Source organism: Ailuropoda melanoleuca, chromosome 3 (genome assembly GCF_002007445.2).
Source record: "Ailuropoda melanoleuca isolate Jingjing chromosome 3, ASM200744v2, whole genome shotgun sequence".
NCBI classification, from domain to species: Eukaryota; Metazoa; Chordata; class Mammalia; order Carnivora; family Ursidae; genus Ailuropoda; species Ailuropoda melanoleuca.
This window is the reverse complement of record NC_048220.1, coordinates 139,481,114-139,493,302: the sequence shown is the minus strand read 5'-3', so window position 1 is coordinate 139,493,302 and position 12,189 is coordinate 139,481,114. Positions and strand designations below refer to the sequence as shown.

The window sequence follows — 12,189 nt, the reverse complement described above, 5'->3', positions numbered from 1 at the left end:
TTATGTATCCTTCCAGAAAAAATGTTTAGCTCTGTATACCTACGGTTTGTTTCCGAGTTTTCTACTGGAACATGGATTGGCAGGGAAGAAGCTTCCATTCCTTCCTTGTCCACACACAGACTAGCTAAGGAAATTTAGTTGAGGTTATAGAGTGAGAGCAGGTGCAGCCTTTCACTTTTGGCAGCTTTTCCCAGCTTCCAGTTTCCTAATAAGGTATGACTATGCCCATGGCACAGTCTAAGCAGGGATTGGGGCCTGCTAAACAGCCAAATGTTTGCCTTACAAGTATTGTATAGGTAGGGCTTATCACCTTTCCATTTAGGGTAATATACATGAGGTGCTTTTGAACTCAGTCACATCTTAATGATGTGAGAAAAAAACAGGGTTAGTACTGCAAAAGAGATTAGTGATATTTTTTTGGACCAAATTCTGTTTTAAAGTCATTTAGATTAAATGGTTTTAAATTAGAATTTGGTTGTTGGTTGCACACAAAGAGGCGTTTAGGAATGTTGAGACCTATTTAAATCTTACTCTGCTTTCTTCCCCTGATGAAGATATGGCCAGTGAAAGTTTTATCACATTTTTATTTTATTTTATTTTATCTATTTTTTTTAAAGATTTTATTTATTTATTCGACAGAGATAGAGACAGCCAGCGAGAGAGGGAACACAAGCAGGGGGAGTGGGAGAGGAAGAAGCAGGTTCATAGCGGAGGAGCCTGATGTGGGGCTCGATCCCATAACGCCGGGATCACGCCCTGAGCCGAAGGCAGACGCTTAACTGCTGTGCCACCCAGGCACCCCTTATCACATTTTTAAAAACATGATCTGTGAAATAAGAATATCTAACATGAGTTTTCAAATTTGTGTGTGTGCGCATGTGCACGCATCTTAGATCACATACTAAGCCTTCTTGCTGAAGAACTTCATTGATAAAATTGGACTTGGTAGTGTCAGTACAATAAAAGTTCAGCTGTGATATTTGTAAATTACATCTTTAACCATGGCTTATTTTTAAAAGTTTTGTTATGTAAAAAAATTTTTTTGAAAGATTTTATATATTTACTTAGAGAAGGAGAGCACACAAATGCAAGCGGGTTGGGGAGGTGCAGAGAGAGAGAGAGAGAGAGGAGGAGGGAGAGACAATCTTAAACAGGTTCCACACTCAGTGTGGAGCTAGATGCAGTGCTTGATCCCATGACCCTGAGATCATGACCTGAGCTAAAATCAAGAGTCGGACGCTTGGGGCGCCTGGGTGGCATGGCGGTTAAGCGTCTGCCTTGGGCTCAGGGCGTGATCCCGGCGTTATGGGATCGAACCCCATATCAGGCTCCTCCGTATGAGCCTGCTTCTTCCTCTCCCACTCCCCCTGCTTGTGTTCCCTCTCTTGCTGGCTGTCTCTGTCTCTGTCACATAAATAAATAAAATCTTAAAAAAAAAAAAAAAGTCAGACGCTTACCGGACTCAGTCACCCAAGTGCCCCTAAAGATTTGATTTGATTGGTTGATTAATTTTCAGAGGTAGAATTTAATGGTTCATAAGTTGCATATAACACCCAGTGCTCATTACATCCCATTTACCCTATCCCCCCACCTACAAACCCTCCAGCAACCCTCAATTTGTTCCTTATAGTTAAGAGTCTCTTATGATCTGTCTCCCTCTCTGATTTCATCTTATTTTATTTTTCCTTGCCTTCCGCTATGTTCAGCTGTTTTGTTTCTTAAATTCCACATGACTGAAATCATATGGTATTTGTCTTTCTCTGACTGACTTATTTTGCTTATTAGCATAATACCTTCTAGTTCCATCCATGTAGTTGCAAATGGCAAGATTTCATTCTTTTTGATGGCTGAGTAATTTTCCATTGTGTATATATTACCACATCTTCTTTATCCATTCATCTGCTCATGGACATCTGGGCTCTTTCCATATTTTAGCTTTTGCGGACATTGCTGCTATAAACATTGGGGTGCAGGTGCCCCTTCAAATCACTATGTTTGTATCATTTGGATAAATACCTAGTAGTGCAGTTGCTGGGTCATTGAGTACCTCCATTTTTAACTTTTTGAGGAACCTCCATACTGTTTTCCAGGGTGGCTGTACCAGTTTGCATTCCCACCAACAGTGTAAGAGGGTTCCCCTTTTTCCAAAGTCTTGCCAATATCTGTTGTTTCCTAAGTTGTTAATTTTTGCCATTCTGACTGGTGTGATGTGATATCTCATTGTGGTTTCGATTTGTATTTCCCTGATGCCGAGTGATGTTGAGCATTTTTTCAGGTGTCTGTTGGCTGTTTGTATGTCTTCTTTGGAGAAATGTCTGCTCATGTCTTCTGCCCACTTCTTGACTGGATTTTTGTTTTTGGGGTATTGAGTTTGGTAAGTTCTTTATAGGTTTTGGATACTTCCCCTTATCTAATAAGGCATTTGCAGATATCTTCTCCCATTCTATAGGTTATCTTTAGTTTTGTTGACTGTTTCCTTTGCTGTGCAAGAGCTTTTTATCTTGATGAAATCCCCATAGTTCATTTTTGCTTTTGTTTCCCTTACGTTTGGAGACAAGTTTAGCAAGAAGTTGCTATGGCTGAGGTCAAAGGTTGCTGCCTGTGTTCTCTAGGATTTCGATGGATCCCTGTCTCACATTTAGGTATTTCATCCATTTGGAGTTTATTTTTGGTCCATTTTCATTCTTCTGCTGTCCAGTTTTCCCAGCACCATTTCATGAGGAGACTGTCTTTTTTCCATTTGGTATTTCCTGCTTTGACAAAGATTAATGGACCATACAGTTGAGGGTCCATTTCTGGGTTCTCTGTTCTGTTCCATTGATCTGTGTGTCTGTTTTTGTTCCAGTACCATACTCTCTTGATGTACAGCTTTGTAATACAGCCTGAAGTCTGGAATTGTGATGCCTCCAGCTTTTGGTTTTCTTTTTCAGGATTGCTTTGGCTATTCGGGGTCTTTTATGGTTCCATACAAATTTTAGTATTGCTTGTTCCAGCTTTGTGAAAAACGTTGATGGTATTTTCATAGGGATTGCATTGAATATGTAGATTGCTTTGGGTAGCATAGACATTTTAACAATATTTGTTTTTCCAATGAGTGAATGTTTCCCCATTTTAAAGTTTTTTTTAAAAAGTAATCTCTGTACCTAATGTGGGGCTCAAACTCACAGCCCTGAGACCCAAGAGTTGCATGCTCCACCAACTGAGCCAGCTAGGTGCCCCTTTTATGTAAAATTTTATTTATTTATTTATTTATTTATTTTAAAGATTTTATTTATTTATTTGACAGAGATAGAGACAGCCAGCGAGAGAGGGAACACAAGCAGGGGGAGTGGGAGAGGAAGAAGCAGGCTCATAGCAGAGGAGCCTGATGTGGGGCTCGATCCCACAACGCCGGGATCACGCCCTGAGCTGAAGGCAGATGCTTAACCGCTGTGCCACCCAGGCGCCCCTTTTATGTAAAATTTTAAAAACGAAATAGACTAATGCAGTAACCTCCAATAACCAGCATCTAGATTCAACAAATAAAGTGCATATGGCTGATAATTCTTTCATCTCAACCCTTTCCCTCTCCCATCTCCACACTTCTCCTGGATCATTTGAAAGCACATCCCAGATGAAATGTTTTCATCTGTAAATACTTATGTATTCTAAGAGATCACTTAAAGAATACACACACAACCACAATACCACCATCATACCACTTACTGGCTTTATCCTCCCAAGTTTTAAAATTTATTATCAGTATTATTGTTCTTCACACCATGATTACTGAATTCTGTTTAGGATTTAATTGCAGTTCCTTCTGTCTTAGGATATAGCCTGCTAGGGATGTATGATCATATTACTGTTTTAAAGTCTCTAAACTAGTTATTTTCTGTGGTTAATCTTGAAATATATTTATCACACACACACACACACACAATACATATTGTTCATTTGTGTATTTTGTTTTTGATTTAGGGGTTGCTTATTTTCCATTTTGCTATAATTTTGTTTTATAATTACGTAAAAAATTTCTGTGGTTCTAAAACAAGGCAGTTGAGAAGTCTGATGTTCCCTTCTCTTTTCTTTTGTAGAATCAGTGGAGGCTTGTGAAACCCCTTACAAAATAATGAAAATTTTGTCTATTTGTGTATTTTGAGAGAACCATAGTTATTCTCTGATTTTTTTCAAAAGTTTCACGAGCAAAAAAACCCAAGCAGTAGTTCTTGAACTTTTTTGGCTTCAGGTCCTTCACACTCTTAAAAACATAAAGACTCATAAGAGATTTCATTTGCCCTTAGAAAATGAAACAAAATTTGGAAGTATTAATTCATTTAACACCCCTGTTATATGTTAATACGGTTTTTTTCAAAGAAATAACTATATACTTCAAACCCAAAATATTGGGTGAGAAGAGTAGATTTGTTTTATATTTGCAAATCTCTTAAATGTCTGATTTAATGGGAGGCTGGTGGATTTTTTTCATCTTGGCTGCATTTAATCAGTTGCATTATGTAGCATCAGGAAAACTCCACTGTACCCTGGCAAGATAATGAGGGTAAAAGGCAAAGTCGTAGTGTTACAGTGAAAATGGTTTCAACCTTGCAGAGGTGGATGAGTCCAGTACTCCGTATTGTGTTACGCAGAGCCCTGGAGTTGATTTAGATTTGTTGTGCTTGCTTAGCTCTGTTGGCTTGTTATTGCACGTGGTCTTCTGAAGATCAGTGTCTCGTGCACACGCCCTCCCTCCCCCTCACTATGCCTTCTGCAGGTTTCCCCCTTCCCCCAGTCTGACCAATGCATGGTCCTCCCCATAGCTCCTTTGTGCCACCTGGGGCTGGGCCACCGTCGTGGGCCTGGGCCGCATCACAGGATGAGCCCACTGGCATCAAGTGTTCGCATTCATGTGGATATCCCCCATTGTCCCTGCATCTTGTTGGCAGCAGTTGTGCCCAGTCACCTTGCTTCTCAAGGGCAGCATAGTGACCCTTATTTGTGTGAGTGTGACAGTGTCTCAGCTGCTTTCCTCTATACTGTGTCCTGATGCAGGACACTCCTTGCCACACTTCTGGTGCTGTGTCCTACTTCTGCAACCGCCTGAGAGCTGGCTGGGGAGACAGGACAGTGTGGGACCTCTTCATCCTATGTCTGCACCAGCTCACCCACATTTGCACCCAAACCACCCTACCTGATTAATCCCTCACTACCACATGCCTGTCTCTAAAGTTAATCCACAGGCATCCTAGCATTTGTGGCTGATGTGGTCATGTTGCAAGTGGCTGATGTGGTCATGTTGCAAATGGCTTTAAGTGCTTGTTCTGCTCCTACGTAGACAACTGTGGTAATTGGAACTAATTGATGCCCACAGGCACCAGCAGCTCTGGTGATTCTAGATAACCTAGGTCAGTTGCATGTCCCATGGACCTGTCAGCTATTTTAGGTACAAGTCATAGTGCCTACAGTGGCGACCAGGGTGACCAGGAATCCAGGTTCAGTACCATAAAGCTTGGTGATTAACTTCCGCAACCAAGAAAGGCAGTAGACGTTCAGATTACCTACTTGAGACCTGGGAGAGCAGTGATGAAAAATAACACTGGACTTTTTTGAGAGCCTATATTTGAATGAGACCATTTCACATCCTTTAAGGAGGGGGTCCATTGCAGGGCAAGTCCGGTTGCCGGCGGTTGTGGTAATCTCAGCTCCAGTGCAGGTATTGAATTCGGTGCAGTTAAAATGCTAGCTTGATGTTGGATCTCCCATGTGAGCAGCAGCAGGTCCACCACAGGAGATGGTCTTTTCAGGTCCCCCCAACCCCCGTCCGCTTGGGTGAGCTCCTGGATCTTAGCCAGTTTCCCTAGGCTGAAGTGTATATTTGGAGAAAGAGTGCTCAAAGCAGACTCAAGCTGCCAGGATACTGCCCTGGGAATCATGAAATTCTAGTGTGTCAGAACTTTGCGGAATTCTATTTTGTTTGTGTCAGAACTTTGCAGAGGCTGATTAGACAGGATTGTTGGGACATTCATACTGTGTTGCTAGAGCCCAAAGTCTTAGACTGGTGCAGGACGGACCAGAGTGAGAGCTTTTGCCAAAGATGTTTTCATTAATCAAGGATGAAGGTGAAAGTGGGAGGTTTGAAGAGGCTTGGATCCAACGTATCCCATGTAGTTCTGACTGTAAATGATATGGACAGCCAGCATTGTTCTCATGACCCTCCGGTCGCCTCCAGGAAACCAAAGTCCTTCGGGTGGTGACGGGGTGGGGCGTGGGGGGGTTGTGGCAGGGTGTGGTTCTAAAGCTAACTGAAAGACAGCCCTGGAGCTTGATTTGACTCAACCTGGACAACCCCTCCTGGCTCTCGTCTAGGTAAAACTGGCACAGCAAAAACTCTTCTGTGGGTGGTGGTGTATGGCCTTTCTATGTTAGCAGTGATTTGCCTGGCTTATTGATAACTAGGGGTATTAGTCTGCTAACCAGTTAGCCAGCTTGAGTACTCATTATCCTTTGACTTTGGTAAGTGGCGCTCAGCCATCCTGGAACGAGCAACACAGTGCTTTTTAACATTGGGGGCCGAGTGCCACACTGCTTAGTGTCTGTGCACCCTAGTCCCAGTGGTGCTGGGGACTGGTTAAATCCATTAATGATGGGCTTGGATTGCAGTTTTTCCCCATTAACGAGGACCTCCCTTGAGAGAGTAGATCAAAAGACACTTAGCCTTATAGATCACAGAGAAGAAGGTCTAAATAAAAGTTTCGATCAGGTTTCCATAGGTTGTCCTGCAGAGGGAGCATTGTGGAGCCTGTGAGTGGGATGGTTCTTGGCATTTGAGGTTCTTCCTCAGCATATCACAGGCCACCGCAGGCAAGAAGATGGACAGATGTGCTGAGAACCATGTGGGGCAGAATGAAGGGTGAGCTTTTGCCTCTGGCCTCCGACCAGGTAGTCCTGGGCTCTGGTAACTTCTGCTTAAGGTGACCTCTGGCTCACCTCTGGCCTGGCACCTTTGTGGTTTTGGGGTGCCCCCTCTCACCCTATTTGTGTGTGTGTGTCTATATCTCTTGTGGAATGAGGTGAAGCTAAAGGGGTGTCTCCAGTGCTGCCCGCTGCTGTTAAGTCCTTGGATGTTTTTATGGAGTTTAAACTGTTAGGACTGGACTTAGGACTTTAAACTGTTAGGATTGGAGTTTAAAATTCTTAGGATACCAGTGGTAACATGATTTTGCATATTTCTATTTAGCATTTGTTACTTAGGAAGAATGCAATTTAATGAGTACAGTTCTCATTGAAAGGACCAATTGGCCTTTTTATATATTAGGAAATTTTTTGGTTTTGGAATATACTTGATTATTATCATAATAATGCTTTTACTTTTCTGTTGCTGATGGATTCTTGCTTTAACACACATTATTTTTGTTTTGGGGTTCTTTTTTTTTTAAATTGTAATCAAAGATAATTCAATTTATCTTTCTCATTCACAGATATATGCAGAGTGTGTCGGTCAGAAGGAACACCTGAGAAACCTCTTTATCATCCTTGTGTATGTACTGGCAGTATTAAGTTTATCCATCAAGAATGGTGAGTCATCCTTTTAGAAAATTTTATGTCTGAGCTTTAGTTTTGTCATTTATGTAATAAGGGGGATTGTTTCAATGAACTTTCTCTATAATAGTTACTTTTTAAAAATTTTGTTGTGAAAATTTGGAAATTACCCATATTTCTTATTACCATTCCCCGTCATTTTGGTATTATTGTTTTCCAGGAGCGTGTGAGTACCTGTTTGTTCATTTCTACCATGGAGAGCTTGTTTTGTTCATTGGAGTGTTAAGGTTTTCTGATTCTGCTTGGCATGATAATAGCTTACATTTATGCAATTCTTTGTGCCAGGTAGTCCTCATGGCTTTTATACATCTTAGCTCATTTAATCCTTAGAACCATGAGGTGGATTTTTTTTTTATTATGCAGATGAAGAAACCAGCGTAGAAAGGTTGAAGTTCTGGGTACACAGCCAGCCAGTTAGTGGCAACCAGGATTCCAGCCGAGCTATCCAGGGTAGCAGTATTGTCAGACCAGTGTTGAAACTGATGTCGTGCTTGGAGATTCTTTCATAGTTGAGGTTAGGCTTGAGGAGATTACAATGTAGTTAAGTGAAGTTTTTTAATAGTAGAAATACATACTTTTTAAAAATCTGTTATAGTTCTGTACTTTCAGAAGGCATTAAGTTATAAAAGTCCAAAAGAATATTATAAATATGAAACTGTCAAAATTGTAGAAGCTCTGTGATATGTTAAAATTTAATAACAGAACGTTGGTTTTCAGTGAAAGCTTAAAATTTCCTTGTTGTAAATACTGTATTCATGAATGTGTTTGTGATTGCAGCTTAGTTCAGTGGCTGAAACACAGTCGAAAAGAATACTGTGAATTATGCAAGCACAGATTTGCTTTCACACCAAGTAAGTTCTTTAGAAGTTTGCATTGCATTTTTGGGTTATAACTGGCCGCATAAAGGTGTTTAAGCAGTTTTAAAGCAACTGTTTTTAACTGTTTTTAAATTTGTCATTGGTAATAACAATGTATTGCTGTAACATTTTGGAAAATATTTTTTAAAAATACATGTCAGCTTTTAACACACAGATGCATGCATGTGTGAGAAAGTGATTTAATTTGTAGAATATTTCTTCTTTCTTTTTTATTTTTTTGAGAGAGAGAGAGAGAGAGAGTGCAAGCGCGTGCCACTAGTGGGGCGGGGAGGGGCAGAGGGAGAATGAGAGAGAGTATCTTAAGCAGGCCCCATGCTCAGCACAGAGCCCCACGCAGGGTTCAGTCTCAGGACCCTGAGATCATGACCTAAGCCTAAATCAAGAGTCAAACATTTAATGGACTGAGCTACCCAGGTGCCCCTCTTTTTCAACTTTTTATTAAGGACAAGTTCAAATGTATAAAAATGTAAATGTATATAATGAGCCCCCATGTTCTTATCTCTTAGTTTGACTCATTTTTAGCTCATGGCCTTTACATGGTATTCCTTACCTATGTTCTTGCTCCCTTCCTCTGTCTTTTTAAAGCAAATCCCATCATTTATAATTTCATCTGTACATATTTTAATATGTATCTCTAAACAGTAAGGATTCTTTTTAAAAACAGTTAACTGTGATATCATCATTCCCCCAGAAAAATTAATAATGTTGCCCTGATTTTTCAGATATCTCCTCACTGTTCAAACGTGGGATATCTTTTGAGTTAAAATTGTGCAGGTTGGAATAATAATAATAATAATAATAATAATAAAGAGAAGGCTCAGGAGTTGCATGTTCTACTGATTGAGCTAGGCAGGTGGCCCCCCCAATTCACTTTTTAAAAATGAGACTTTCTAAGCTTAATATTTTATAAGCCTTTGGCACATATTTTGCATGTCTTTAAAATTTCAGTTATATTTTATAATTCCTGTGCCTACTGATTGATATTTAATGTTATTCAGCCTAAATAAGTAGAGGACTCTACTGGCAGCTTATCAAGAATTTGAAGTATACTTTTCATTCTGGGATTGTAGTACATTGCCCTCCTCTTCCAAAGGTTTTTTGTGTTTTTGGTTTTGTTTTGTTTTTTAAATAGTATCTTGAGCTGCTGAGTATAAATGCTCTTAGTGTTAGTTTTACTTTGTTTTTATGTGAGGGAGTATAAATGATTAAAGTCATTACAATTTTATTTTTGTAACTTTATTACCATCAAGAAAACATTAAGTTATTTATTTTGTATTATTTAATTTTCTGTAGGGCGTAAAAACTCTACAACTTAAGGTTTATAGCAAACTGTAATTCTAAGTAATTGAATATTTTCATAAAGTTTGGTAGGAAATACTTGTGTTTTTTGAGACCGATAAAAGCTTGTGTTGGTACATTTTAGTTATCATTTGACATAGGCCATTCTCTATCTTTTTCAAAAATTGTATTTAGTAGTTTAATGACTGTATATCAAGTATCCTGTTAAAGTAAGTGATCTTTGCGGCTATGCTGCAAAAACTTGCTATTTGTTAATAGCTTATTCCTTAATGTTTGTAGCCATGAATAGTTTTGTAATAGTTCACTCGTTAATTTTAAATCATTAATTTTAAAACTTTACACATCATAATTCCTTATTTTGGCCTCACTAGAGAAAGGTGTTTGTTCCTCCATATGTTCTTTCTGAGGTATGTATGGTAGAGCAGTGGTTTTCATTGGAACCATTTAACAAGGAAATCTTTCTCTTAGTGTGTTAAACCACATCTTACAGAGAGATGGGAAGATCTGAATTTACTGCTTGGAACATTAATTACTGTTTTTAAATTGTGTGGGGGTATGATTGACCAACAAATGTCAGAATGTTAGTACGTTGTTTGCTTCCACATGAAATGACTTCACTACAGATTGTACTTTTTTTTTTTTTTTAAAGATATTTTATTTATTTGACAGAGATAGAGACAGCCAGTGAGAGAGGGAACACAAGCAGGGGGAGTGGGAGAGGAAGAAGCAGGCTCACAGCAGAGGAGCCTGATGTGGGGCTCGATCCCATAACGCCGGGATCACGCCCTGAGCCGAAGGCAGACGCTTAACCGCTGTGCCACCCAGGCGCCCCCAGATTGTACTTTTTGAGTGCTGTGTCAAAGGCTTGTATTTGGGAGGAGAGCTAGCTCTTTTTTTTTTTTTTTAATTGAAGTATAGTTGAGACACAGTATTGCATTAGTTTCGGATGTACAACATAGTGATTCTACAACTGTATGTTATGTTATGCTCACCACAAGTGTAGCTGCCATCTTTCACTATACAGTGCTATTGTATATATTCCCTCTGCTCTGCCTTTCATTCCTATGACTTATTCCCCTTTGCCCATTTTGCCCACCCCACCTTTCCCTTTTGCAACTGCCGGTTTGTTCTCTGTATTTATATGTCTGTTACAGCATTTTTGTTTATTTGTTTTGTTTCTTAGATTCCATATGTAAGTAAAATCATGTTATTTGTCTTTTACTTACTGACTTATTTCCTTAGCATAGTACCCTCTAGATCTGTCCATGTTGTCACAAATGGCAGGGTCTTATTTTTCATGGCTGAGCAGTATTCCATTATGTATATATGTGTGTATCTATACACACACACACACACACACACACTATTCTTTCTTTATCCATTCATCTTCCAGTGGATGCTTGGATTGCTTCCACATCTTGGCTATTGTAAGTAATGCTGCAATGAACATAGGGGTGCAGATATCTTTTCAAGTTGATGTTTTTGTTTTCCTGCTGCTTCCACTTCCCAGAAGTGGAATTACTGGATTGTATGGTACTGTATATTTTTAATTTTGGGGGGAACCTCCATACTCCTTTCCACAGTGGCTGTACCAGTTTACATTCTCACACCCAACAGTGCACAAGGGTTCCTTTTTCTCTACATCCTTGCCAACACTTACTATTTCTTATCTTTTTGATACTAGCCATTTGACAGGTATAAGGTGATACTGTGGTTTTCACTAAGGAGAATTCTTTCTTGGTAACATGTCAATAGCTTTACCTTTTGCTCCTGTTCACTTTATCTGATCTTTTATAATTTGGGAAGCCAGATAATTGCATTGTTTAAATGCTAAAATATGTTTAAGTTAGTTTTGCATGAAGTTCATGGCATGACTGAGGGATGTGAACTTCTCTTGAATCTTTTTTCCTGAACAGAGGCCTTTTTTGTTGGTTTCTGCATTTCACATGTGATTTGTTCTCAGATGACTTCTGAGTAAATGTGGTATTATTGTAACTATTTGATTCACTTTTTTAATAGGAAAAGATATTTAAGTGAAATACAAAGATTGAAAGTTAAGCTAGTTCTACATGCCTATTTATAGTTATGAATTAAGTTTTTTTTAATATTTATGAAATTATGTGCACTTTCTTTCTTTCTCTTCTAGTTTATTCTCCAGATATGCCTTCTCGGCTTCCAATCCAAGACATATTTGCCGGACTGGTTACAAGTATTGGCACTGCAATACGATATTGGTTTCATTATACACTTGTGGCCTTTGCATGGTTGGGAGTTGTTCCTCTTACAGCATGTGAGTATTCATTTCTGTCTGATTGGAGTTATTTTTAAATTATATAATAACTATTTAATATTGTAATATTGCATCATATTTTTTTCTGAATGATATTTGATGTTACAGTTTCATGTGTTAGGAAAGCCTCACTTAGAAAACATT

The 12,189-nt window shown here is 39.2% G+C and overlaps 1 protein-coding gene across 2 annotated transcripts in view; it reads left to right on the top strand.

Annotated features, from left to right (window-relative positions):
• MARCHF6 (membrane associated ring-CH-type finger 6) overlaps positions 1–12,189 on the top strand; it is a 79,545-nt gene that overhangs the window by 15,144 nt on the left and 52,212 nt on the right. For both annotated transcript variants that reach the window (XM_034657087.1, XM_034657088.1), the window contains exons 2-4: positions 7,458–7,554; positions 8,356–8,429; positions 11,902–12,045. In XM_034657087.1, coding sequence (XP_034512978.1) covers positions 7,458–7,554; positions 8,356–8,429; positions 11,902–12,045 — 315 coding nt within the window. The remainder of the gene's footprint in view (positions 1–7,457; positions 7,555–8,355; positions 8,430–11,901; positions 12,046–12,189) is intronic.